At 52.1% G+C, this 26,264-nt stretch overlaps 9 protein-coding genes across 9 annotated transcripts; 4 read left to right on the top strand and 5 right to left on the bottom strand.

Moving 5' to 3' along the window:
• Positions 1–579: 579 nt before the first annotated feature.
• On the top strand, positions 580–1,698 carry J4E83_000868 (uncharacterized protein; the record flags this gene model as incomplete). Its single annotated transcript, XM_049327825.1, has 1 exon — positions 580–1,698. One exon carries the CDS (start codon positions 580–582, stop codon positions 1,696–1,698), a length of 1,119 nt encoding a protein of 372 aa, XP_049192343.1.
• A 2,256-nt stretch (positions 1,699–3,954) lies between these two features.
• On the top strand, positions 3,955–5,420 carry J4E83_000867 (uncharacterized protein; the record flags this gene model as incomplete). The annotated part of the gene is made up of 2 exons (XM_049327824.1): positions 3,955–4,968; positions 5,019–5,420. 2 exons carry the CDS (start codon positions 3,955–3,957, stop codon positions 5,418–5,420), a joined length of 1,416 nt encoding a protein of 471 aa, XP_049192342.1.
• Positions 5,421–5,597: 177 nt separating this feature from the next.
• On the bottom strand, positions 5,598–6,701 carry J4E83_000866 (uncharacterized protein; the record flags this gene model as incomplete). The annotated part of the gene is made up of 2 exons (XM_049327823.1): positions 5,598–6,299; positions 6,354–6,701. The coding sequence occupies 2 exons, from the start codon at positions 6,699–6,701 to the stop codon at positions 5,598–5,600; spliced, it is 1,050 nt and encodes a 349-aa protein (XP_049192341.1).
• Positions 6,702–10,089: 3,388 nt separating this feature from the next.
• J4E83_000865 (uncharacterized protein) lies at positions 10,090–10,681 on the bottom strand (the record flags this gene model as incomplete). The annotated part of the gene is made up of 2 exons (XM_049327822.1): positions 10,090–10,495; positions 10,548–10,681. 2 exons carry the CDS (start codon positions 10,679–10,681, stop codon positions 10,090–10,092), a joined length of 540 nt encoding a protein of 179 aa, XP_049192340.1.
• Positions 10,682–12,574: 1,893 nt separating this feature from the next.
• Positions 12,575–15,710, bottom strand: J4E83_000864 (uncharacterized protein; the record flags this gene model as incomplete). The annotated part of the gene is made up of 3 exons (XM_049327821.1): positions 12,575–14,699; positions 14,747–15,530; positions 15,626–15,710. 3 exons carry the CDS (start codon positions 15,708–15,710, stop codon positions 12,575–12,577), a joined length of 2,994 nt encoding a protein of 997 aa, XP_049192339.1.
• Positions 15,711–16,020: 310 nt separating this feature from the next.
• On the top strand, positions 16,021–16,753 carry NDK1 (nucleoside diphosphate kinase; the record flags this gene model as incomplete). Its single annotated transcript, XM_049327820.1, has 4 exons — positions 16,021–16,037; positions 16,111–16,141; positions 16,288–16,435; positions 16,491–16,753. 4 exons carry the CDS (start codon positions 16,021–16,023, stop codon positions 16,751–16,753), a joined length of 459 nt encoding a protein of 152 aa, XP_049192338.1.
• Positions 16,754–17,125: 372 nt separating this feature from the next.
• J4E83_000862 (uncharacterized protein) lies at positions 17,126–21,451 on the bottom strand (the record flags this gene model as incomplete). Its single annotated transcript, XM_049327819.1, has 1 exon — positions 17,126–21,451. The coding sequence occupies one exon, from the start codon at positions 21,449–21,451 to the stop codon at positions 17,126–17,128; it is 4,326 nt and encodes a 1,441-aa protein (XP_049192337.1).
• A 486-nt stretch (positions 21,452–21,937) lies between these two features.
• On the bottom strand, positions 21,938–23,620 carry J4E83_000861 (uncharacterized protein; the record flags this gene model as incomplete). Its single annotated transcript, XM_049327818.1, has 1 exon — positions 21,938–23,620. The coding sequence occupies one exon, from the start codon at positions 23,618–23,620 to the stop codon at positions 21,938–21,940; it is 1,683 nt and encodes a 560-aa protein (XP_049192336.1).
• Positions 23,621–24,419: 799 nt separating this feature from the next.
• J4E83_000860 (uncharacterized protein) lies at positions 24,420–26,172 on the top strand (the record flags this gene model as incomplete). The annotated part of the gene is made up of 4 exons (XM_049327817.1): positions 24,420–24,616; positions 24,665–24,889; positions 24,940–25,950; positions 25,998–26,172. 4 exons carry the CDS (start codon positions 24,420–24,422, stop codon positions 26,170–26,172), a joined length of 1,608 nt encoding a protein of 535 aa, XP_049192335.1.
• Positions 26,173–26,264: the final 92 nt, after the last annotated feature.

Genomic DNA, 26,264 nt, shown 5'->3' with positions numbered 1-26,264 from the left:
AGTATGAATTGGATTGGACTTAGTAGTGGTAGGAGGAGCTGTGGTATCCGGGTCCGATAGTGGTATAGGCTACATCGGCTGACAATGAAGATGCTGTTTCACCTTATTGGTTCTTTCTGGGTGTCTCCGTGATGATCTGTTGTAGTGTTTGTGGACTTTGAGGTTGCGAGAATTTCCTATGAGCCTCTTGACACTCATGTCTAGTTCACTGGCGTTTTCCTCATGATCTAGTAGAAACTCGCGACAGATCGGTGTAGAACAATGTAGCTGCCAGACTGCCTTGTTTGTAGTTTCTTGAAACAGCGAACAGTATTACTATAAAGCTTTGGGGGTACGTAAATACATGCAAATGCGCTGCATTGTTGCTCATTTCCAACCGATCTTCACGGCTACCTGGTCACTTGATACACATCTTTTGCTTCGCACACGTGCACTCTGTACAGTTTCCTACCGCTAATTAGAGCCTAAGTATCCTTCTCGTTGGCGCCTCAACCACGACTGTTCAGCGCGTCTATCCAAACGGAAATTAACTCCGCAAGGAACAACGATAGCACACCAAGACTCCTGCGACAATCAGACATGCCCGGTAACTGGATCGATGGCCGCATATCAATGCGCCTGGATGATGCTCTAGCAGCTGCAGATCGGCATTTGGCAGAAGACAACGAGCCTCAACGACCTGAGACTGTGCATGACGATTTGAAGGAGCTGTTTGGAAGCATTGATCTGAAGAGACTTTCTTATCGGCCGCAACCCCACTCATCTACTTTCGCGGCACCTGAGGTGTTGCGCGAACCAATGCCCGAAGAAGAGGATGTTAGCTTCCAGATTCTCATACGCAGTGCAAAGCGCGTACTGCCCAACAGATTTTGGGCAAAGTTGGAGAGACTTAGTAGAGAGTTGAGACGCCAAGGCATAATGTTTCTCACATTGGTAGATGCTGCGGCCTGTTTACCGGAGAAGCAGTGGTCATGGACTGTAAAGGAGGCAGTCAGCACAATATACGCGCTCAATGATGGTTGCAGAGAGGTAATGGAGAGCCTATGGTACCAGTACCTTAGTGACACCGACGGGCCGGATGAGAAGGCCAGAATTATTCACCTAACTCGTAACGCTAGAGCTTATGTGTTAGTAGTTCAACTTACCTCCTTTGTCGGCCGTCTGGAAGGCAAGCTCATGGCTGAAGTCGACGCTGATGTGGAACGCAATACTTCGGCTCTCGGCGTACCGCCCAATTTCGATATCTTCGATGAGTTAGAGCAACTGGAACTACGCATCGAGACGAACCAAGACGAGTGTTTAGAAGCTTTCGAAGACGGCGCTCAGATGGAATGGCGCGGGGAACCGATCCCGGTCGAAAATGTATCAGCTCCCATAGAAGGCCTCACTGATGCCGACTGCGCCGTGTGCCAGGACGCACTTACACCGCCAGGCGTAGTCACAGCATGTCAACACAGCTATTGTCGCACTCACTTGGAGCAATGGATCCATGCTGCAAGGGAAAATAGCCATCTATGCTGCATCTGTCGTAAGGTACTTTTCCCTAAGCCCAACTATCGGATTAAAAGTCCGGAAGGTGGTCGCAACTATCAACATGAGATGGAATGGTGGGATAGGGCACTGGACAACGTGTGCGTCGTAAAGCATTTGGCGTCATGGCTGGAGCAAGAGCGACAACTTCAAATCACGTACGAGTGAGAGACGGTATGAGTGCGCTCTGTCTTCGGAGCGACACTGGGAAGCGGTAGGAAGGGTCTTTGCGTATGATCCGGCGCCGGAAGCTCGGGTTTTGGTTTCATGGCTCGACCGAGGATGACCTGAAGTACAACAGACTTTTCACAGGAGCATCTGTCAAGGCCGAATTAGTTCATGTAGCGGAGTCGATATGCTTGATGACATGCGTAATGAAGCTGAATAGTCGGGAATGGGTCTGTGCCTACGGTGTTGCAAGAAGGACCGAACATGATTTGCCGTTCGTCGACTAGAAGTTTCCACGTCTCGGCGGTACTTCCATGGGAACCCGGATGAGTGCAGAATAGCGAATGTGCAGGAAGTTCCTACGGGTGTTGGTATGGCAACTGTACACCTGCATTCTTTGACGCGTCAGGCTCGCGTTCGTATGACGTCATCGGCAGTGATACCTCGTCGGTCACCTACCTGAAATACCAACAGTGCTAGAGATTGGACAGATTGTGCGGAATTGCAGCTGGGCAAGACACACGTCTATCAGAGCAAGGAGGAATGCAGAGTGTTGGTGAAATTCTTCTCCTTACATGGATGCATGACAGGGTTTCTGGTAGCGCCAGGGGTTTATCGATAACGGTGACCTCGGGAACGTGACACTTATTTCTTTCCGTGCGTTACGTACTTCAAACGAGGGCGGTCCCGCATTCACAATCGATTCGGCGTGCGCTCACTGACATTTGAACTCGCCACTAGCGATTACTTATCCCAATCTCAACCCAACGCTCAATTTCCGAACGAAGTAGCCTATCGCACGTAGCGCGATATCAAAAAGCGTCTTCTCAATTACAACAACCGCGGTTTCGGACAACGCGAGAGAATGGAAAAAGGTTACCCATTGTGCTATCCTAGCCGTGACTTCAAGCTTGTATAGTAAGTTGTGTTCCCTGTGGTATTAGTACTCTGAGTACGAGAGAACTGACGACACTCTAGCCTGAGCGAGGCCTTCTGCAACGTTAGTCTACTAAAGCCGCTCTTTTCTCTTGTTTCATGTGGTTGATATCAGTAGGGACTTTGCTCAGATGCCGCGGTAGATTCAACAGGCCGGTTTCGCGATCGTAATGCTGTTGTCGAGAAAATGGAGCGATTGAAACCAGAATTTACACCCGCAACTTTACAAGCAGCCGTCACGAGGTACGTTCTTCAAAGTGACATAGGCGGTATTCAGACTAAGAAACAAACAGAATTGAGACTATAAATGTCGAGAAACGTTCGAAGCTGTGCGGACAGCCATCGACAGCCCCTCAGGACGATGAGCAGATTTCAGGCTTAGTTACTCCACCAGCGGATGGTAGCTCCAATGCAGCCTCATCATGCTCATCGTCAAATGACTCGGAACATACCGAATCAGATTTCGTTTCTGCTCAAGGGGATGACGAAACAACAGTAGCGCAAAGCCTAATCACTGAATCCAATGTGGGGAGCGTTGTTGGCACATCAGTACCAAGTTCCAAGTCAAACTCTCAAAATGAGGCATCACTATCTATTGTCTCACCAGAAAGAGCACAGAAGGCGCCTTTATCGCAGCTTCCACCGTTGACTCTTCCCTCAGGTGGGTTTGGGGCATCGGATAAGTTATTGTCGGAAAACTTCAATTTCACATTCACTCAGCCTTTCAAGCTCTCAAAACCAGGCTCAACCACAACGAAACGTAAATCTTCATTGAAAGAACATACAAATCCGGACGCCACCAGGTCGGAGTCATCAGCGCAGGATGCTGCACCGAAGCCGTCACCACCTCCCTATCCTTCAGCATCATCTTCACAGGCTCGGCCTGCCAACACACTCGCTGCATCTAGCGAATTGGTTCTCCCTAAACTTGCGCAAGATCAGCCCTCAGCAACTATTGCCGAAGAGGATAAGCCCCAGATTCGCCACACTCCATTACAGAGCGTTCCGGGCCCGAACTCACGACCGACTGCAGCTTTACCGGCCAGAAGAAAACCAGCAACACTCACAACATCTGGAAACCCCGCACCGCAAGCGCCAACGACGCAGTTACCGGCCTCGTCACCCTCTATATCCCGCACATCAGCGAAAGCCCCCACGATGCAAGCGCTAGCAACGCAAGTTTCGGCAAAGGTTTCTAAATCATCGGGGCCTGCATCTTCATCGCTGTCGCAAGCCCTCTCTAAGACAGCGTCTCCAGTCCCAAAAAATGGTGCTGCAGAGAGTAGTCGTACAGTCTTAGCATCCGGCCAAGGAGCTCGCATGGCTCAGTCATCCAGCTCATTACCGCTACCAGTGAAGGATGATCGACAGAATTTTGAATTAGATCTCAATCTCATGGACAGTCTCGTCCCGAACAAGTTCCAATCTGATAACCCCGATGCGACTATCGAAGGTGTCATGAGAGATATTGAGCACGCACCGTTGCTATCGGCCCCTGTAGTCGCTCAGCACGCGAAAGACTTGGTCCCGCAATTCGGCTTCATGGGTAATCACCGGGATGAAGCAGGACATGCCGTTAAGCTGTTTCACAACACTAACGTGCCTTTGTCCGCATTCATATGCGGTGTTCAAGGAAGTGGTAAGAGTCATACTACAGCTTGCATGCTCGAAAATGCTTTGATCCCATCCAAGCACCTCGGCCGCTTGGAAGCGCCTGCTTCTGCACTAGTCTTCAGCTATGGAAGTTGGAGCACCGGTGGTGCAGGCTTCAGCGTCAGCGAAGCTGTCCATCTATCTCGTGCGCGGTCCGCTTTTCCTGGGCACAACGTACGAAGAATCACTGTGTTGGTCTCCGCGCACAATGGAGCGATCGGGAGTTACTACGAAGATCCGTCTCGTAACATCCGCGTGATTCCGTTCAAACTCAACGCCAGGGCTCTCGACATCGCCGGTTTGCGTGCTTTGATGGGTATTGGAGATAAGAGCCCCCCACTCTACATGGGCCAGGTCGAAATGGTACTCATGAAGATGTCTGCCACAAACAAAGATGGGCGACTCGATTACAAGTCGTTCACCAAGGCAGTTCAGAAGATAGATCTAAACGAAGCGCAATCGCAAGCCCTCAAACAACGTTTAGCGATGCTTGAGTCCTTCCTCGATCTGGACGGCAAGGCGGTGGAGCCAGATTTCCTTCCAGGCGAGATGATCATTATGGATCTGTCCGATGCCTTCATGTCATCGAGCACAGCCTGTGTTCTTTTCAAGCTGGGCTTGGACCGCTTTCTGGAGTCTCCCGTCAAGAGTAAGATGGTAGTCTTGGACGAAGCGCACAAGGTACAGGCTACAGGTTCTCGGCCAACGAGCTTTTGCTAACGAAACGCTAGTATATGTCTGATAGTCCAGGATCCAAGTTTCTCGCAGACAGTCTCCACCATACCATCCGTGTGCAGCGGCACTTGGGTACCCGTATGATCATCTCCACTCAAGAACCGACCGTGTCCACAGATCTTATTGCGCTTTGTAACATGACCGTCATCCATCGCTTTTCGAGCCCTACCTGGTATGCCGCGCTCAAGAGACATATCAGCGCGCTGGGCGATGACGACAAAGCTCTCATGCAGCGGATTGAGGGATTGGAAACCGGAGAAGCGCTTGTGTACTGTCCGAGCACTGTCCTCGCGAAGAATGACGACGGAAGCTTAGTGAAAGCTACGGGCCGACTGCTCAAGGTCAACATCCGGAAAAGGATAACGCAAGACGGCGGCGAGTCGATCATGGCCGTGTGATTGATTGTACATGCTCTTAAGGTGTACCTATGTACGTCGAACTTGATTCCTGGGCGTTTTGAGCGGATGGGATTATCATGGAGATTAGTCACTTGAAGAGCAACCAAAGAGTGGGTTGATTTGTAAAGTTTCCATTTACTTATGACTATCAGGAAACCGCAGCATGCGTAGTTAGCTTCATGGCATGTTCTTGTTGGGCGCTCCTTGGCCCAACTTGAAGTAACCTGGGTGTAGCTTCTGGAACACTTGAGCAGGGTCGTACTTCTTGCTCACAGCGATCAGTTTCGCTACATTCGCCGATCCATAGCTTGCCAGAGGATCTTGAAACTCGCTTGCGTAGTTCATGTAGATGTAGTCATTGTCCAAACCTTTGCTCTTCGCATAAGCCTTGACCTTGTTCATGACAGTGGAGAAGAACCTGAGAACAGCAGCGTCATCCGAAGCCTTGTTCCACCAGGCGCTCATGTTCATGATGAAATAGGGTCCCTTGCTGGCGTCAAGACCGAGCGCATTACCGCCATTCTTCTGCATGCCTTTGAGTTGGCCTTCTGTGATGGCTTGAATGGAGATATACGGCGAAAGGCCTTCGACGTTTTGAATGTCCGGAAGCAACGTGTAATAGGTATCGACGAGATAGGTGTAGAGTTCGCGGTCGACTTTGAGAGACACGTCCCACATAGTCTGGCGGTTGCCAAGCTCTTCCTCAGCACTACCGCCGTTCATCTTCATAGTCATGTTGGCCAGCGTGCCGAATGCTGTGTCATCCATCACGGGAGAGAGGGCTCTGATCTCCGCGAATACGGGAGGATCGGCGACAGGTCGTGCGTAGTGTGTTTGTACGATCGCCATTTTTCCGATACTTGACTCGAATCCAAAAGACTGCGCGGGGTTAGATACACCAGTACAACGCCTGCACCACTAGTAGGTACTTACAACAATTTCAGCAGCGTCAGTGTCCTTTGAGGATCCTGTAACGGCGAAGTTGTAGAGTGCATCGAGTACGCCAGTAAAGTTGTTCTCTGTGAAGATGCGTTGACCGCCCCACATTTGGCCAAGTGGGAACGCATCGAGCTTGAAGTTTGTAACGATGCCAAAGTTCCCACCGCCCCCACGAAGGGCCCAGAACAAGTCGGGAAATTTCGTTGGGGTTGCGGTTACCACGAGACCAGAAGCTGTAACGACTTCGTAGGCAGCAACGTTGTCGCAGGCCCATCCCACCTTGTTCGAAAAGAAGGAGATACCGCCACCCAACACGAGACCTGGAACACCTACTGGAGCCATCTGGAGAATTATTAGCTCGCTCACATGTTATAAATTTCGGTTGGACTTACTCTGCCACCAACTACTCCAAGGCCTGACTTCTCAAGTTTGGTGTAGACATCGACCCATAGATTACCTGGCCCAACATTGGCGTACTTCTTATCGTTGGATGCCGCGACGGTGTTAAATCTCTTCATCGAAACAGTGATTCCACCCTCGATGCTCGATGCTCCAGCAAAAGCAGCATGGCCGCCACCCTTGACGGCAAAAGGGCACTGAGTGAGACGAGATATCAAGACCAATGAAGACACTTCCACCGTGCTTGAAGGTTCGAAGATACATCGAGGGTTCAAGGCGCCCTGTTGGGCAGCCCAGTATGTGGCAGTGAAGGCGTCATAGGCTGAGGTTTGCTCGGATAGGAGCTTTCCGCTGCCATATATGAGCTTCAACGAAGAGCACTACGTATCTGTCAGCGGTTTGGGTACAGAATCGGAGTACGAAAGATCAGACACACAGCTATCGAGCAGCCACTGAGTGCGCTCCGTTCCACCAAGCCCGAGAGCTGAGGGATGGCGGAGACGTTGACACCGTTGGCAATCAAAGCTTCAGTCACGTTGAAGTCTGCTGGTTCGAAAGCCCCAGTCTGAGCTGAAACAGATGCCACGAAGGCGCCAAGAGTAATGAAGGATCTCATCCTGGATGCAGTGGGAAGGAAGAAGAAATTTGGGCGTGAATCCAAGAAACCGGATGTGATGGAGCGCAGGTTCAGCCTGATTTATTCTGCTTCGTTTGGCAGATCTTCATCGCGCGACGATTGGCATGAGTATGCGACGTTCATCTCGCTTGCGCTCTTGCTGCCGCATTCAAAGTTTAGGCGGTGCGAGCGGCTAGGGTACTCACGTGGGAGGTTCGAGATGCCACGCGCGGCGGCGAAAGTCAAGCTTTGGCCGACTAAACAACGCACGCCACCTGTAAGTAGGTATCCCTGGCAGTGTTTATATTGGGGCGGCAGAGCCCTTGCATACGCTGCTGTTCGATCGCTTCAGAATTGCTGGTAGCCTAGGACGGCTTGTCGAGAAAAGGCAGGATGGAGAATCATGCACTAATGGCGAGTAACCATGCCGCAGTATGCGTGGGATGCGAGGCAGACTCTTGGTGAAGATGGGGTGGTAGCGTTACCGAGGTAGATAGCGCGGAGTCCCTAAACGCCAAGCCACTACGGAGTGCTCCCCGTTGACGCTGGAAAACTTCCGATCGTGTCGCTCGTCCATACCAGCTTTGAGCGGGCCGCTGCCTCAAGCCGTGGTCTTCCCGTAACGCCTTTCGTTCATGCCAACGAGCGATGTTGCAAAGATGTCCACTTCACTAATACGCCACGCTCATTCATCTTGCCACCCGCATTAGCCAGAACTCCATCCATGAGAGGACTTTGTCAGAATATCTGCACCTACAAGGGCTGCGTTCTCATCTCGCGGTCTGCAGGGGCAGCGCCTCACTGTGCCACCCAGACCCTGGCCGCTAAGTGACCAGTAGGATGCATCCCATGAGGACCAAAGGTACGGTTGCGAGATCCTTCCTCGGACACATCCCGTGAGCAATTCTTGCTGCTAATTCGCCATGGAATAGCCAACTTGGTTCTAGAATCATGTATCGGCCTGTTCGCTGTATAATTAACGCGAAAGTTGATGACATGCACTGTGCCACTTCGCCGCACTATCAGTAGAAGGTAGCATGCTCCGATCGGTTCCAACGACCTGGGATACAGGATCAAGCCTCTTTTGCTTTTCTATCGGCCAAGTGTTCGCTGGAGTGCCCTGCGATCCTTCTCCCCGTGTCACACTTTGCCGTAGAGGTGCATGATGATTATCTTCGCACTGGCATCAAGCACGACCAGAGGAATTTGTAGTTGTTAGGGACGACAGGGTGTCTCTGGGGGAAGTGCCCGCCATGGCCTGACACACACGGTTCACGAAGACCGTTATATGGACTGCGGCGGCTCATGAAATATGCGTCTTCCATGCCCCAAGCTCCCGTCTGATCACAAGACGTCTCAAGTCTCTTCTTTACATTTTACGGCTCACGTCGTCGTTTGATCTCATTCTCCAACTCATTATGTATGAGGCTTCGAAGGCTCCAGTTTCCAAGGATGTTCTTTTACGGACGAACGCCGTCATGCTCGTCCTGACATCCGGATTTGTGTTTGCGCGCGCCGTATTACAAATCGCCAAACGTAAACCATTCGAGCTGCCAGACTTCTTCGTCTATTTCGCGTACTGCTTGTTCATCGCACTATGGGCTTGCTATCACGTCGTTACGCCACCGATATACAGGGCGTATGCTTTCATGGAAGGAGAGACTGAAGCGTACGCCACTATGAAAAACGATGCTATTGCAATGCTGAAGTTCCTCGTGGCTGGTCAGATCTGCTTTTACACACTTCTTATCTCGGTCAAGATGTCATTGATGACGTTGTATCGGAAGTTGCTCGCTGGGCTGCCAAGCATCTACAGGAAGATATGGTGGGCCTTGGTCGCTTTTTGTGCGTTGGTGAGTATGCGAAGCAAGACTTGCCCGAAAGCTTTCGCTAACAGACCTCTGGGCGTGGATTGGTAGTGTCACTAGCACTTTTACTACATGCGACGACCTAAATGCGGAGTTCAGAGAGGGCCAGTGCGGCGGAACTCTTGACGAGGACCGAAGAGTCATCTTCAGTCTCTACTTCGCGTACTCCGTCGATGTGGCGACCGATTTAGCAAGTAAGCGCATTATTTGATATTTTCTCAGCGTGGCGTACTAATCCACGTAGTCATGTTCTTACCGTTACATCTGACATGGAACCTCCAGATGCCTCGCAAGCAAAAGGTTGGTATCTTCATATTGTTCGGAAGCGGTTTCATTTGCATCGCCTTTGCAACTTTACGATGCTTGCAAGTTGGTGTTGATGGTAGTGGAAAGGCTACAACACCGGAACCCAAGTGGTTGATGCTGTGGACTATATTGGAATGTTCAATAGGTATGCTCACTGCTCCATCAAGATTCAAGACACGACTGACAGAATGCACAGCTATCATGATCGCATGTTCGCCTGCCTTCGCATCTTTCATCCGGAAGCGTATCAATACTTCGAAACCATCGTATAATGCACAAGGCTACTTCAAACAAGGAACTGATGAGATCAAGATGAAAAGCATCATTTGTGCCCCAGTTCGAGCCAAACGTGGCGATGCGGATGTGTATTGGGATGATACGCACAGTAGTCAAGAAGAACTTGCTGGGAACTCTAGGCGTATTATCGTCAAAACTACAGTACACCAGAATGATGAAGTTTCCAGTCATCCCTCCAAGCATTTGAGTACCAGGCAATCCTGGACGACAGAGGTACATAGTGGTAACGGAATAGTACCATAACTTAGCTATTAAACCAATCAACACCTCTCACCATCTTGTCACATATGTAGCCAGTGACGAGTGCATATGTCCCTTTATGCAAGATGTCAATGACCTGCTCGTTGATCGGCCATGTCCACGGAACCATTGACACATTCGCCGTGGTCTCCACCAACTGATCCAGCATGATGCGAATACCGGTATGCATGAATACAGCAACTGGACCGATGACGCCGTAGTACGACATGATTGCTCTGAAGGGCCCAGCAAGCATGCCCATACCAAAATGATGAGCATGATTCAACAAGAAGGTGTGGCGCTGGTAAAATTCTGGTGAGACACCCATGTGGTTACCCATCGTTCGCGCGGGTACGTAGGAGTCTGGACGGCCTGTGAAGAACTGTTCGACTTTGTTTGATCCTGACATGCTGGAGAGAGTCAGGCGTTTGCAGATAGAAGATCAGGTGGCGACTGTCTTACACTAAGGCTCCTACGAAGCCGGCTCCGATACCGATAGCGACCGCGCGACCGAATCCGACCTGCGGAAACTTGGGAAAGCTCGATTTCGCATCTGGATACGAGACGGTGCCGGTCGCAGTGTGGTATTGAGGCATGGCGGTTGTACTTTGGATGGAGACGAAAGGACAGTAGAAGTCGCACGACCTGTTGTAAACCTGAAGAAACTACAGCGTGACCCGTAGTTATTGATTTTGTTTGCACCTGACGTGCGAGTTGTGAAATGATGTGGTCGTGGGCGAATGACCAATGACTTCGCTCACTTTGACGTCACGCATCGTCGGGTTGCCAGATCTTCGGAGTGCGCGAGACTGCACAATACACAACATGTCGCCGAAGGTAGTACAGAAGGAGAAATGCGAATATACAGATCTGAAAGGAAGCTTCCAAGGTTCGTTACCACCAGAAATAGATTTGTTGATTCTACAGGGCGCCGTGTCAGTGTCACTACATGTTAACATGTCCACAGGTTGCTATGGCCTCAGACATCGCAATATTGCAGACTCAAATACTGACTCTCTTTGCCTCATTTTATTCTTCCAAATATTCTCTCCTATCGATGACGGTGATATTGCTGAGGAGCTCTCCATCGACGGACTTTCCGCGTCCGTATCCATTCCCAACCTTACCCCCAAGCGTTGTGCGACCGAACGCTGTCAAAGAGTCGGGCAAAATAGGTACTTCTTGTATGAGTCATTTGAACAGCTATAATACGTGAAAGCGGCTCCAAATATTCCAACGAAGGTGCCTTCGGCGCTGATGTCATCGAATGTGAAGGTGACACAAACGCGCCTTCGGCACTAGTACGCGTTGTTTAAATCCAGGTCACTTCCGCACTCACTCAACCACCAAGCGCAGACAAACAACAGCTTCCAAGACACCACGAGCACTCCAACCGCGTCTGCCATAGCCGGGTGCAAGATGTCGTCATTTCTTGACCTGCCCGCGGAATTGCGCAACCAAGTATACGGTTACATTGCTATACCCCACACAGCACCTCTCTCCTCCTACATGGGGCTCTACCTATCCTGTCTCCAAATTCGATCTGAGATGGATAGCGAGTGCGCCAAAGTGTTTCGACAGTACCTCGGAACCTTCCAATATCAGCTCCAAGACGCTCACCTCGACATGCCTGAGACTTTCGCGGAAATGCAGCACGTCCGCCTGCATGTCACACCAATTACAGACTCAAACCTCGTTAAATGGTTCGACGAAAGCACAGCTTTATTCCCCCTCCATCTTGCGAGCCTTTCGATCATCCACGACTTCTCGGAAGAGTTGCCTCTGTCGCGTCAGACGAGCGATCTTATCCTTTTGCTTGGAGATGAGATATGTGACCAGCTCACGACAGGGGCGGCCAAGTCTGAGCAAATTAGGATAGAGTCCTTATGGTCTTCAGAAGAAGCTGCGAAGGGTTTCATCCACCGTCATCCAGGCTATGAGTTCCAAACACCAAAATGGACCTTCTCATGGGAGGTGGGCTTTGAAGGTGCTCTATGTGGTTTGTGGAAGAATTGAGGGTAAAGTAACTGCCACGGATAGTTTTTAAACAGATCTTGCCAACATCTTGATAGTACGCATTTCTCTTACTATGCTCTAGCTGCGCAGCAATCAAGGCAGTTTTGATACATCTTAATATCTGTCCTAAAAAACTAATAGATGAAGAGGGACGCAGCGGGGTGCTAGCGACTGATACCATGAATTTTGTATGCGAGATCGAGATTGGAAGGGACATCGAATGAGGTTGCACGTTTCGTCTGTGGAGAACATACCGGTCCGAGCAAGAAGCCATGATATTTGCCTTGTCACGAAAGCGTCCGAGCAGTGAGGAAAAGAACGGTAGGGCTATACACGCCAATATGCATGTCTTCATAGGCGCGAGTAACACGTATTCGTAATCTTAATTCTATACAGATTGCGTTTCATCTCAGATTCCATGATCCTTTCCCTGTTGCAATGCGCGCTTCTCATACATCTAGACACCCCAGAGCTCAATGTTCATGACCATGATGCTCATGTCCAGCACCCTTCTCAGCGAAGTCGATCTTCCACCCTTTGGTAATAAACACCCGCGGGTCCCTCACCACCGCATACGCAGCCTTCTTACCCTCGGCAGCATGGAACTCAAGCGGCACAGGCTTCTTCCTCTGCGTCTCCTTCTCACCTTCCTGCATGACGACGACCTCAGACTTGTCCTTCCACGCCTTGGGAGCGCCGACAATGATGATCTTCTCGACGCGTACCTTCTCCATGGTCTTGAGGTACTTCTCGCACTTGACGGTGCGTTTGTTAGAGTCGAGATTGGAGGAAGTGAGGATCTGGCGAGCGCCGTCAAAGGAGAAGCGGCGGTGGATGGAGGCACCCATCTCGTAGTCGAAGGTCTCGCCGTCGTCAACGTACAGAGTACCGGCAGCGTTACCGTCTTTGTCGAGTGCGATGACCAGAGTGAAGGGGTCGTACTTCATGAGGCCGGAGGAACGACGAGGACGGTCGCGGCGTGGGATGACGTGGCCACCCTGCATGAGAAGAGGAATCTTTTCGAGAGGAGCTGGTACAGTGTGGTGCCCAGCGCCGCTGTAAGTGGTGAAGTCAAAGTAGTCGTAGTAGGGCTGGTCGTCCGCGATGTAGATGGAAACACTGTCAGCACCCTCCTTTGTGACTGGCTTGGCGAGAAGACCAGTCGAACCAATGTAGAGTTGGTCGTCGACTTCGAAACCACGCTCGTCGGCAGGGTGGACCCAGAAGTTGGGTCGGACGATAGGGGCACCGGTGGTGTGAGCCTCATGGAAGGCAGTGTACCAGGCAGGTAGGAGCTGGTAACGCAGACGAAGGGCCTGAGTGATGATCTCCGTGTACGGAGAGCCAGCAACGTATGGCTCGCGGCGACGAGTGTCGATATGAGCGTGGCCACGGAAGAACGGGTAATAGATACCAGCCTGGTACCAGCGAGTCAAGAGTTCCTTGCTTGGGTTACCGAAGAAACCTCCAACATCGGCACCACCGAAGGGGAAGCCAGAGATACCCTGGTTGAGGACCATGGGTATGGAAGCCTCAAGATGACTCCACTCAGCCTGGTTATCGCCAGTCCACATGGCAGCAGTGCGCTGACTGCCAGAGTAGAAAGCTCGGGTTAGCACGAAGGGACGGCGAACCTCGCCTTTCTTGCGCTCCGTGATGGCTTGGTATGTCGCGTTGTGGAAAGTCATACCGTTGATGTTGTGAACATCGCGGTGCTCCCAGTTACCGTGGTGCAAGTTGTCCTTGGGCATGGTTGTCTCAGGGCCGTTGAACACCGAGGGCTCGTTCATGTCGTTCCAAATGAAGGTGTTGTGGGCAGTGCCCTTGAACTTGTCGTAGTTGAACAAGCCCTTCCACCAGTCGATGGCAGCCGGGTTGAAGCAGTCGATCCACATGGATGAGCCAGGCCAGCACCAGCCCTCGTACTGCTTGCCTTCCTTGTTCTTGACAGCGAGGTCCTTCTTCCTCAGCTCGTCGATGATCGGGTAATCGTTTGTATTCTTGATATGAGGGTCGATGATCGCAACAAGCTTCCTATCACGCTTGTCGAGCTGCTGCTGCATGCCTTCGGGGTTGGCGAAGGTCAGAGGATCCCAGGTGAAGTACTTCTTCTCCTGTGTGTATTCAATGTCAAGCCAGATAACGTCGTAAGGAATGTTGAACTTGTCAAACCTGCGGTCGACATCCTTGACATCTTCATCGGTGACGTAGTTCCATCGGCACTGGTGGTAGGCGATAGCGAAGGACTGGGGCATAGCCGTGTAACCAGTCAGCTCACCATACTGGCGAGTGAGGTCCTGAGGAGTCGGTCCGAGGAAGACAAAGACGTCCAGCAGACCACTCTCCGACATCCAGTGCGTCTCAGTATCGGTATGGCCCTCAACACCAAGAGCGAGCGGGTTCGCAGTGTTCCTCTTCTTTGTCACGTCGATCCAGGTCTCGGCACCGTTGAGCCAAAAGACACCGACGGTGGAACCCTTGCGATGGGCTTGCATGAATGGGATGGCGCCGTAGAGGGTCATGGGGCTGTCCATCTCGTACTCGAAGACATCGGCGTTGTACAGTCGGTACGGCTCGGTGTAGGCATTGTCGCCGCCCCTAGAGATTGTCAGCTAAGTAGATGTATTTGCGTGGATACTGCGCACCTGGTGGTCTTGAGAGATAGCCTGGTCGCGTGCTCTGGGATACCAAAGACGTGCGCGTATCCAGGGAACGTGATGTCTAGCGCAACAGCCTCAGGGCCTCTCGGCTTGCTGTCCGTGTTGCCACCAAAGCTCTCGTCCCACCATGTGCTTTCGTCCTCTACAGGCTCTTCGGTCTTCTTCTCTTCCTCCTTGACTTCTTCCTCGCCCTCCTTCTTCTCCTCTTGGGGCTTCTCGACCTTGGGTCGCCAGTGTTCGACGTTCATGTAGCCGCGCTCATTGAACTTGACTTGCGTCTCGCCATCGCGTTGGAATTCGATACCGAAGGGCGCGTGGCGGATGACGGCTTGGTGCTTGCTGCCCTTGCCGTAGACAACCTTGGTGTAGCCATCTTCCGTCTCGGGGTTGAAAGCGGCGCCCTTGGACGGGTCTAGCCCTCCAACGAGAGTCCATTGCGCCGCCTCGTTGTATCGCTCCTTCCGCGCTTGACTGTCGTGTCGCAGTTGGATGTCGCCCTTGGCCCTCTTCTCTTCGTCAAGAGTAACGCGTGCTACGCCCGATTCGAGGAATGTAACAGTAAGCGGCAAGCGAGCTTTCTCTTCGCCTTCCTTCAGTGTCTTGAGTACCACAGCATCTAATTGGCCATTCGTGAACGTGATCGAGGCAGGGTCGAGGACGTAGGGCGAGGTCCAGGAGCTCGAAGCGGAGACGTCATCGGCGAACTGGCGGTTGCGCTTGCAGAAGCCCGATTGACTGCATGTTTTGAAGTTCTCATGCTTGACCGATACTAATATCCATTAGTAACCTCCTTGTAACTTCGCATGTACACAGAAAGAATGCAGTCGTGGACTTTCGATATCGGGGGTGAGCTTAGCTACATACCAGCTGGCACGAACAGGCAAGCCAACAGCGCCAACACCAAAAACACAGCCGTCCACCGGGGAGGCTGCTTCCGTAAAGTAATCATGACAGGCAGCTCTCTAATACACAGAAGCCAGCCTGGAATATCACCAGTCAATCAATCAACTGGCCAGTCCTCGACGCTCGAGATGCCATGTGGACTTTGAAGCAGCGCCAAGGTCAGGGTCCAGCTCTCTTGCACAAATCAGGCATAATTTTATGCAAGCTACCCCACTAGACAACAACGAGGGCGTCGATACCCCACCCCCTTCATAAAATTCCAGCTACACGTCCGTCTCTCCTTCTCGTTTCCTCTCATCAAGTCGTAAAGACACATCACTTTTACACAAAATCTCAAACGTCAATTCATCGCCAAAATGACTACCGAGCAGACGTACGTTTGGCACTCTGGTCCCAAGACGAGGGGCAGCTGAAGGGCGGTGAACGGTATACTGACAGCTGAATAGCTTCATCGCTATCAAGCCTGACGGTGTTCAGGTATGTTTCTCTCTCAGTTCTCGAACTTTGTACTCTTCAAGCTGCCAACAGTGAATCAATTGTTACAATGATTCTGCTGTTACAACTGGGACAGCGGGGTTCTCAACAAAAGATAAAAAGCACATATACTAACGAATGCCCAACAGCGTGGCCTCATAGGTCCCATCATCACCCGCTTCGAGAACCGCGGCTTCAAGCTCGCCGCCATCAAGCTCGTCACTCCCTCCAAGGAGCACCTCGAGAAGCACTACGCCGACTTGAGCGACAAGCCCTTCTTCCCCGGTCTAATTGCCTGTACGTTGGCCATTTCGAACGAGATATACCCAGTTCCACCACTGACACCCTCTAGACATGGGCTCCGGCCCCGTCTGCGCCATGGTCTGGGAGGGCCGTGACGCCGTCAAGACCGGCCGCTCCATCCTCGGTGCCACCAACCCCCTCGCCTCCGCCCCCGGCACCATCCGTGGTGACTTCGCCCTTGACGTTGGCCGCAACGTCTGCCACGGCTCCGACAGCGTCGAGAACGGCAAGAAGGAGATCGCTCTCTGGTTCAAGGAGGGTGAGGTCCAGAGCTGGAAGTCCGCCCAGCACGACTGGGTTTACGAGAAATAGACGCCTCATACAGTTAGACTACGAGAGAATGGTGCGAGATTAGTAGCTACGAGCTTCTGCGACGGACAGCTGGTCCACGGACTGGCCTAGTAGTCATAGACGCTCTGGGCGAAAAGCTGGCTCTAGACTTCAGGGTTTAGGTGTGGGCTATGAAGATACGATCGCATGAAAAGGAATATGGTAGAAACCAATGAGACACATGAATGATCTCTCAATACTTTGTTGACTCGCAAAGTGATGCAGTGCTGTTCATGCTAACGTGGTCCACCAGAGCATGAACGTAATACACTCAGTGTATCCTATACATGCGCCGATAACATAACCATGCCACACTCGAGACGTTCCTCAACGCCGCGCAAAAGCCCCAAACCCTCATGCATCTTCACCTGCCGGCTCTTTTCCCTTGTCTTTACTCCTCGTCCGAACCCTCGCCACCTCTTTCTCCGCCAGTTCAGTGCCTATCTTCGCGGTGAACCAACCCCTCAACTTCTCCACTTCGCGCCATTCCCCAGCACCCTTCTCAACAGCCGGTCCTTTGATCTCCTCTCTTGCTCTCAATTCACCAAACGCACCTCTCTTCGCTCCCCAGACAGGTTTACCCCAGCGCCATACACACCACGCACTCTCGTCTGTGCTTATAAGCATGGGATGCCGGTTCAACGACTTGACAGCGAACGCGCGGAGTAAGACCACATCGCCAACCTGCGCCTCTGGAAGTGCATTCTGATAAGCGCGGAAGATCTGTACCGTTATCGTCTCGGGCCAGGAGCTAGCATCCGTTATCTGCAGACTGGTGAACCAGTGTTTTGGTCCCTTCTTGGCTTTCTCGCTTGGAGTGGTTGGAGAGGTGACCAGGGCAAGTATGTCGGGTTTGGTAGCCGAGTGGAAGTCGGAGGAGCGGTTGAGGAAGTAGACGAGGTCCTTTAGAGGAGTATAATAAGCTAGCGGAGTGGAAAGGCCGACAGAGGGTGGCTCGGGCGTCTCAGCGTTGGCGTCGTCGGACGATGGGTCAATCAAGGTTGGAGATGCGGGGATAGTTGCTGCGTCGACCGATCTGTGTTTGCGGCGCGGTGTTGTTTTGGGCTCTGGTGATGCGGTCAAGACTTCCATGTCGACTTCGGCCTCGGCTTGGACGGAGCGCAGACCTGCAGATGTTGTTTGCGTAAGCTGAGGCGTCAAAAGGGTGTTTTGTTCATGTTGGGCGTTGATGCTGGGCTGCGACTCCATGGCAGTCTGCTGGCTTGCAGCAGGGGTGATAGGCCTTTTGCTCTGTTGTCTCGTCCGTTGGTCGATTCTAGGTGAAACGGGTGGTGAGCTGCGCATGAGCGCGTCAATATCACCGACGTCTTGGCTACCTCCGCCTGGAAGATCGTATACTTTTCTCCTCGTTCTTCGTACGTTACGTGGGCTGGGAGTTATCGTGTCCTTTGATTGCGCTACATGTCGTTGCGTACCTGGGCTGCTGACCAATGGCTGTGTAACGTGCGGAGATTCGGGTTGAGCAGGACTACTACTCCTCATCTCCACGCTTTGCTGCGCGTTCTTCTTCCCTCTGACCTTCTGCTTTGAAGGCCCTAACTCTGGCGCAGTTGCTGGCGGCGGTTTCAAGCCTTCATCATTCTCATCATCAAAAGCATTGGCACGGTCGACAGGGTCGCTGTGATGCATATACTCCATGTCTGAGGGATGCACAGTAGATATCGAATACTCAGAGCGTGGGCTCTCTTCTTCAGAGTCTTTGATGAAAGCGACATCAGAATATCTGCCTTGCGAGGCACCCAACTCCTGCGACGGCTGGAAGCTGGAAACGATTCGGTCATACTCCTGAGTTTGGGATACTTCAATATCGGGTATAGAGTCTACACTTCTTTGCGAAGCATGTCTGCGCGAGCCTCTCTGACGAGCGATGCTAGCACCGGTTGACAAGCTTTCCATTGGCGAGAATCTCGACTGTGAACGAAGACTATAAGGAGAAGTCTGTGTGGAGGGTGGTGAAACGGCTGAACGGGCACGAGAAGTCACAGATCTTGTGGATCGTTTGTTGGCTTCAGGGACAGCAGCATCTTCTTTCTCCAGGGGCGCTGGTGCCTTTGCTTTTGACCTGGTATTTTTTGCAGGCGGCTCAAGCACAACACTCGTGCTTTCGATCTTGTGGGCATCCTCAGGTCCGATGTCAGAATGTTGGCTCACAGGCTCATTAGCTGTCTGGGTGGTATCGACAGGCGCTAATTGGTCATTGATATCGTCTGCCTGGAATACGGCGGCCTCTTCTATTGTTTCCATGTGGACATCAGATTGACGGTCATCTTCAAAGGCAGCTATCTGCTCATGTTCCTGCCCGAATGATGCGTGTTCCATCGGAAATGCGTCTTGCAAGTAGTCGTCAGTAGCCTCCAAACTCGATTCTGGCAGATCACCGACAGGTGAAAACGGTTCCTCCGTAGGGTGTGGTACAACGTCAGGCTCCAGTCCCTGGGATTTAGTGTGAGTAATTGTTCGCTCCTCTGATATATCAAGAGCATGTGCGTCCGCGGTCGCAAAATCCAGGTTTACAAACTCACTATGATTACCAAGATCCATGGCAGAGGGCTGGTCCTGAGAAGGAGACTGTCTTCGGCTAGAGCTAGGCTGCTGCTCTTCATGTCTGGTGTCGATCTCGCTGTTATCATCTGAAGGGGAGCCTAAGTCGACGATAGCTGACGTAGCTGTGGAATGTTGTGTGCCTGTATCCAGTGCTTGGCCACGGGTGTCTTCTAGGCTTCCGGTCACAGATTGCACGTCATCCGAGACATTGGAGTCTTCTTCAGGCGGTTGAGCAGTGTTGGGCTGCATCACAGATTCGACTGCCATGGATTCCGGTTCGATCTCACTCAAGGCTTCTTCTTCGTCCTCCGAGGAGAGTTCTACGACTTCTGGCTCGGCCGATTCGTCTTCAACCATCTCTGGATTTGCAGTAGTCAAATCTTCAACGGCTTCATCTGTATCATCGCTCTGGGCAGTGCTCAGGCGTGACTGAGATATGTCTTCTGCTTCCGAATCGCCATCGTCGTGTTCGTGAGGGGCGGATGAGGTTGAAACGTCGATGTTCTCAGCTTTCTCCTCGACTGGTTGAGCTTCTGGCGGAGGCGACGATAGCTCCATGGGGCGAGAATAGCCAGCACCGTCCATGCCGAATGTGAATCGTACAGGTGTGAAGGCCGACTCGTGGTTCGGGTGGAACACCGAAGCTCTCGATGAGCCTATTGAGCTGAAGAAGGACGTCTCGCCGATGTAGCTCGCTTCACTTGGTGGATCTTCTTCCTTGTCTCCCGTAGCATCGGCTTCGACCGGCTGTTCGATAGTAGTAGCAATGCCGAAGTAAGACGCAGCATCAGCATCATGCTCGCCTGGAAACGGTGACGGTAATGGAAGATTGGAGGCGTCTTGTGGCGCAAGCGTTGGACTTGCAGGCTCTCGACCGATCGGCGTCAACAAGCCTGCGGCGACTGCTGGGAAGGCGGGAGGAGGCATAGCAATTGTAAGCTCGTTGTTGGTGTGGTTGTCAGCCCCAGCGGCGGGCACAGGTTCGGTTTCCTCATGTGATTCTACGACTTCTGAGGAGCTTGCTTCATGAGTCGAAATCATCTTATCCTTTCCTGTGACTGCCTCTATGTCAGCCACTGGTTCTTGGACGCGCTCAAGTGGTCTGTCTTCTTGTTCTTCGACATCCGCCTCGGTGGTGCTAGCGCTGGTAGCATTAAGCTCGTCGCGCGTGTTGCCTTCTTCCTCGGTATTAACTTCAGTGTCAATCTCGGTATCGCCTCCAAAAGCATATTGTGCATCCGATGGTGGGTGTTCGTCGGGCCCAGTGTAGAGATCGTGGGAATCGGCGTCCTTTGGTGGCCCCGTAGAAGACTCGCCAATGACCTCTGCGCCCTCGTCCGTTGGTGTATTGGGCTCTGTCTGTTCGTCTTCTTGGACGTGCAAAGGTACGGTCGGTCGTTGAGGCGAAACGGGGGTGCGTGGAAGTTGCCCTGCACGACTAGGCGACGCTTCAAGAGACCCGAGTTCTTCTTCCATGTTCACATCCTCTTTCTCCGGCGATGGTGTTCTCGCGCTGTATGTCCACGCCTTCCAGTCCCCGTATGACTTCCTGGGTCGCTTTCGGTCATGGCCGTCTTCCGTCTCGTCCGCCAAGGGATCGTAGGGTGCTGGAAAGGAGGGTCCGTCAGACAATCGCGCCCGCTTGAAGAAAGCAGGGGAGGAGAATTCGCGCGCAGGCGTCGGGGCTGCTGGGCGGACAGGCGATCCGGGCGCGGGCGTGGGCGCGGCATCGACGAGTTCGAGATTTGCTGTTTCGCTACCATTTCGATAGACGCGAATCACTACTGTCTGTTTATATGATAGCTCCCACTCAATATTCTTGCCTGGTGTGCTGACGGCGCCTTCCTTGACAAAGTCGGCGCCTCGTAGGCTCAGGACCACCTCATCGCCAATGCCCACGCCTGCTGTCGCAATGGCCTTCGCGCTGGCGCCAGAGAAGCGCGCTCTGACTTGTCCGTTCTTGCGCCGTAGCCGGAGGTCGGGCTCAGCGAGCAGCAGGGCAAATTGTCGCGTCGACGACGAGTAGGGCCATATTAACGTGACGGTCGCTCGGAACTGCTTCGATTCGATCGCGGCCAGCTCTGGACTGAGCTCTGCGATATGTGTGTAATCCATGATGCGCGGCGAGAGCGCAGATGCGTGTTATGAATGCGACATCGTGAGAAGGGCGATTTGTCTGGGTGGGAAAGTGGGTTGCGCCCGTGAGTGGTGGTGTTGACGTGTGAGCAGCGCACCTTCCGCGCAATATCCCTGCACGCTTCCATCCGCTTGCGGCCACCTCGGTTGTTCCTGCATCACAGCACCCCATTCAAGGGAAAAACCAAACACCTAAGAGCCTACATTAAGATAAAAGCTTGCGAAGTTAGTAGCCTAACAACAACGTAGGCTCTTAGGTGTTTGGTTTTTCCCTTGTATAAGGTGACAGCTTCCATCAAGCGCGTTTGATGTCGTCACTTTTGCTATCAATATAGCGCTTTTGGCTTGTTCGGTGCGCTTTCCATTAGGACAAATAAAAGCCGTCACTGGGATATCCATGAGACTGGCAGTATATGTGTGTGTGTTGTACAGGAGCGCGCTATGTTCAGAGTTCCAGGCCTATTACTACGGCAGATCCAAAACATCCTTCAAGACTTTCAACGCCCCAAACAAGTCATTATCGTGATACCTTCTTGCATTCACTTGCAAGTTGATCGGCGCTCCTTCGAAGTCTGAGCTCTCCCACAGCTCTTTAGTGTGCCTGCACTCGTCGCTCAATGGCTTGTACCCTGCGGCATATTCTTCCTTGCCCTCTGCTTTGATCGGTGTGGGTACAACCACCCCAGGGTAGTCAACAAAGTTATACAGACTCGTATATGTCCAATAAAAGGCAGTGTCATGCGCAGAGGCCGGGCCGACAAACGCAGGCCCAATGACGATGTCGACTTCCTGTTCATTCCAGCTGTCGGCAAATTCATACCGGTATTTGTCGCGGGTAGCACGAAGCTCATTAACCTCTTCAGCATGGAGCATACCGAGAGGCTCGACATCTTTCCAATTCCAGTCGCTCAGGGGTAGCACTGGCTCGCCTGTCGACATGACATCTTCCTTTGCTAGTTTGCCACCGCCTGGCCAGTACATGCGGCGGATCAGCTTCCAAGCTTCTTGTGCCTTGTAAGACGTGAACGGCTTCACCTGGATGACCTCCGAGTACTGAGCATCCGAGAGACGCTCACGAGCCCATGCTATAGCGCGCTTGACTGGTGGCTGAGGGTCAATGAACCCGTCGTTCTCGATGATACCAACCCTCAAAGGCTTCTTGCTTTTGGTATTGAAGCCTTTCCAAGGAAGTGGAACCACCTTGGGATCCAGCAAGTACGGTTTCTGGTCCAGCACGGTCGTCATGAAAAGATCCATGTCGCGTAAGCTCCGACAGAATGGACCAGTGCTACACAGGACGTTGAGCTCTGCCGAGAATGAATGCGCGAGGAAGTCCTTCATCGGTAGCATGTATGAAGTTGACTTGTATCCATAGACACCGCAAAATGCGGCAGGGCCTCTTATACTGCCGCCGATATCTGTGCCTACGCCAAGTACTGATCCCTTCATGGCCACTAGGGCAGCTTCGCCACCAGATGAGCCACCAGCACTGAGCCTGATGTTGAAAGGGTTCAGCGTGCGGCCATAGTGAGATGTCGACTCCAAGTGCATGATCGTTTGAGGCTGATTGGTTTTGCAGTAGAATATCGCACCCATACTTCTCAACATCGACACCAGCAGGCAATCCTCCTCATTGAAGACAACGCTCGCTAACGATCCTTGTGATGAATAGGTTCCAGCGATGGGCATGTGCTCTTTGATGCTGATGGGAACACCGTGGAGCGGGCCAATCGTCTTGCCGTTCTTTAACATGTAATCGTCCAGCTCTTGCGCCCTTTTGACAGCCTCGTCCATGAACCATTGGGTCAAGCAGCATGTCAATTGATGTGCAACGATAGCGCGTTTCGAAAACGCAGTGGCTACTTCGACCGCTGATAGCTTACGTGCAGCAATGGCTTCAGCAAGGCCTACTGCATCGTACTTTTCCGTGATGTCGATCTCAGCGGATGTGAGTATACCACAGGTGACTGGTATTCCCGAGACATCTTTGGGCGGACTGGCGAATAGTTCTGGCGACAAACGTAGTTCCGGAGGCACTTTTTGCGCGAATGCTTCAAGGATTGAGGCTCGCTTCTTCTCGTAATCTGCTGTACCTTGAGGCACAGGCTTGGGCTGAACTATAGCGAGCTCGGAAGGGTGATTGGCCATTCTGGTTTAGTGTAGGTGGTTAGAGGATGTGAGTAGCCGGTGTGCTCAAGCGTTCCGAGGTTGTCAATCATGTAAACCAGCAACGCGGTCTTATCTCTACATGTATCGTCATTGTCGAGGCTAGGCCCAGGACAAGATACCCTGGCATTCGTGGCGCTGAGAGACATCCCGTATGTAAACGTGGTTCCCGGAAAAGTTCCGTGCTGGTATATGACGGCTGATTATCGTGTTGCGATAAAGCCGATAAAGCGGGTGGTTGGTGTTGAGGAGCGGAATAGATGCCGACGAACGGCCCTTAGCGCGTCATCCCACATTGTCCCGCATCAGCTAGCGAGCAACTCCTTTCCATATCCAGCTCCAACAACTCCAACTTTCCGGTTATCTTCCAATAAACGCAGCGCCTCTACTGCCTATCAGGCGAACGTTTCCCCGCTTTGTGTCTGGTATCTCGACTCTTGGTCTCTTCGCATGGACCTGCTAAGTTGCGTAAGCCGGTAGATACACACGGAGATGGGCAGCCCAGCAAAGACATTTGGGTGGCTATCTCCATGGCTTGCTATCATATACCCTGAGGGCAAGGATTTGGAGACGAGGGAATGTGATAACGAACATGCAGGCTCCACGACGAGCTCCAAACTGGAATGACGCAGGTTACCCATGTTCTTGGGGTTCCACCTGCATACCACCCCACTCTTGTTGTCTACTTTTGGTACAACCAGTTCCAGAAGCTCAGCATTCAAAACATAACTGCCTCAGTAGTTGAGGCCTACATCTACCTAGTTGTCAGTCGATTATCACGATGACCGTTGGCGCAGACTCCGCTGACACGGCCCCTGTGCCAGGCACTGTGCATCTGGTGGATTTGGATCATAGCATTCAAGCTCGACATGCAGGTAATGGGGACATTATCCTCAACCCAGCGCCATCGAGTGATCCTGATGATCCGCTAAATTGGTCTCCGCGCCGCAAGCTCACCTCGACGATATGTACCAACCTGTACGTGCAACTATCGCGCACCACATATGAGACTAATGAGCCGTGAAGATACACCTGGATGACTGGTATCGCCGTGTCGACAGTGTATTCCGTCTTAGTACCACTATCGGAAGCCTCAGGCGTATCTGTGTCAACGCTGAACGAGGGCACTGGATACATGTTTCTGTTCCTCGGTTGGGGTCTTCTCTTCTGGCAACCTTTCGCGCTGCGATACGGCAAACGTCTTACTTTCCTCATATCAGTCGTCGGTGCCATTGGATGCAGTATCTGGAGGTGAGTGCGGATAGATCTACCATGACATAATTCCATACTGACCTTCAAAGTGCATACGTCAAAAGCAACGGCGAGTGGATAGCTCGATGTATCGTCATGGGCTTCTTCGTCGCACCAGTGGAAGCTCTACCCGAAATCTCCGTGACCGATGTTTACTTCACCCATCAGCGTGGGAAATACATGGGGTTCTATGCGTTCTCATTGGCCGGTAGCAACTACTTTGCTCCCATCATCTCCGGCTTCATTGCGGAAGGGCAAGGGTGGCAGTGGGTCTTTTACTGGCCGGCAATCTTCCTGACCGTTTCGCTAATCATCATGTTCCTATTCATGGAGGAGACCAACTATACAAGAAAGATTGAGGGAGTCGCCGTCACAGCCGAGTCTCCGCAGAGAGACCCATCCAAGGTCGTGGATCAAGAGAAGGCCGACACGACGACTTCGCAATCCACTGCGAGCGATGATATGCGAGTATCAACAAAGACCTTCACGCAAAAGCTATCAATCTGGCAACCGTCCCCGGGATCAAACGTCTTCGAGCGCGCAAAACGTAGTCTCATGTACTTGAGCTGGCCCGTCATCTTTTACGCAGGGTTCAGCTACGGCTCTTACCTCATTTGGTTCAACGTCTTGAACGCCACTGCTTCGATCATCCTCGGCGGCCCAGGGTACAACTTCAAGCCTTCCATGGTCGGTCTAAGTTACGTCTCTTGCTGCATTGGCGTCATTGCTGGAGCACTCTTCTCAGGACGATTCAGCGACTGGTTGACCATCAAATTGGCGCGCCGAAACAACGGCGTCATGGAGGCTGAACATCGATTATGGCCATTTGCAGTATGTTTGGTGATGGTCCCGGCATTCTTGATACTCTGGGGTGTTGGTGCTGCCCATGGCGTACACTGGTTTGGACTCGTCTTTGCAATGGGTTGTGTCGCTTTTACTTCATCAGTCGGCGTCACCATCAGCGTAAACTACATGATCGACAGCTACCACGACATAAGTGGCGATGCGATCGTGACGGTTATATTGATTCGCAACACCATGTCGTTTGCAATCAGCTACGGGTGAGTTCTTTGGAGCTTTTACAGAATGACTTGCTAACGAAACGTAGCATTACCCCGTGGCTGACAGACTTGGGCTACCAGAACTGTTTCATATCTGCAGCCTTCGTTGGCATGGCTGCATCGGCAGTATTTCTCGTAATGATCAAGTACGGCAAGGGCATGCGCGTTAAAAGCAGTAGCAGGTACTACAGTATCGTGGATGCCGACAAGGCGATGACCTAGAGCACTGCATATAGAACTCGAAGCATAACTGTATGCGTGGCTGTCATACATTTTTTATCACAAATTCTACATTTAGACATGATTTCGGCTTC

The sequence above is a fragment of the Alternaria metachromatica genome (genome assembly GCF_023757995.1).
Source record: "Alternaria metachromatica strain BMP 0045 chromosome Unknown scaffold_2, whole genome shotgun sequence".
Classification (NCBI taxonomy): Eukaryota; Fungi; Ascomycota; class Dothideomycetes; order Pleosporales; family Pleosporaceae; genus Alternaria; species Alternaria metachromatica.
The sequence above is the reverse complement of the archived record's forward strand: the minus strand, read 5'-3'. Positions and strand labels throughout refer to the sequence as shown.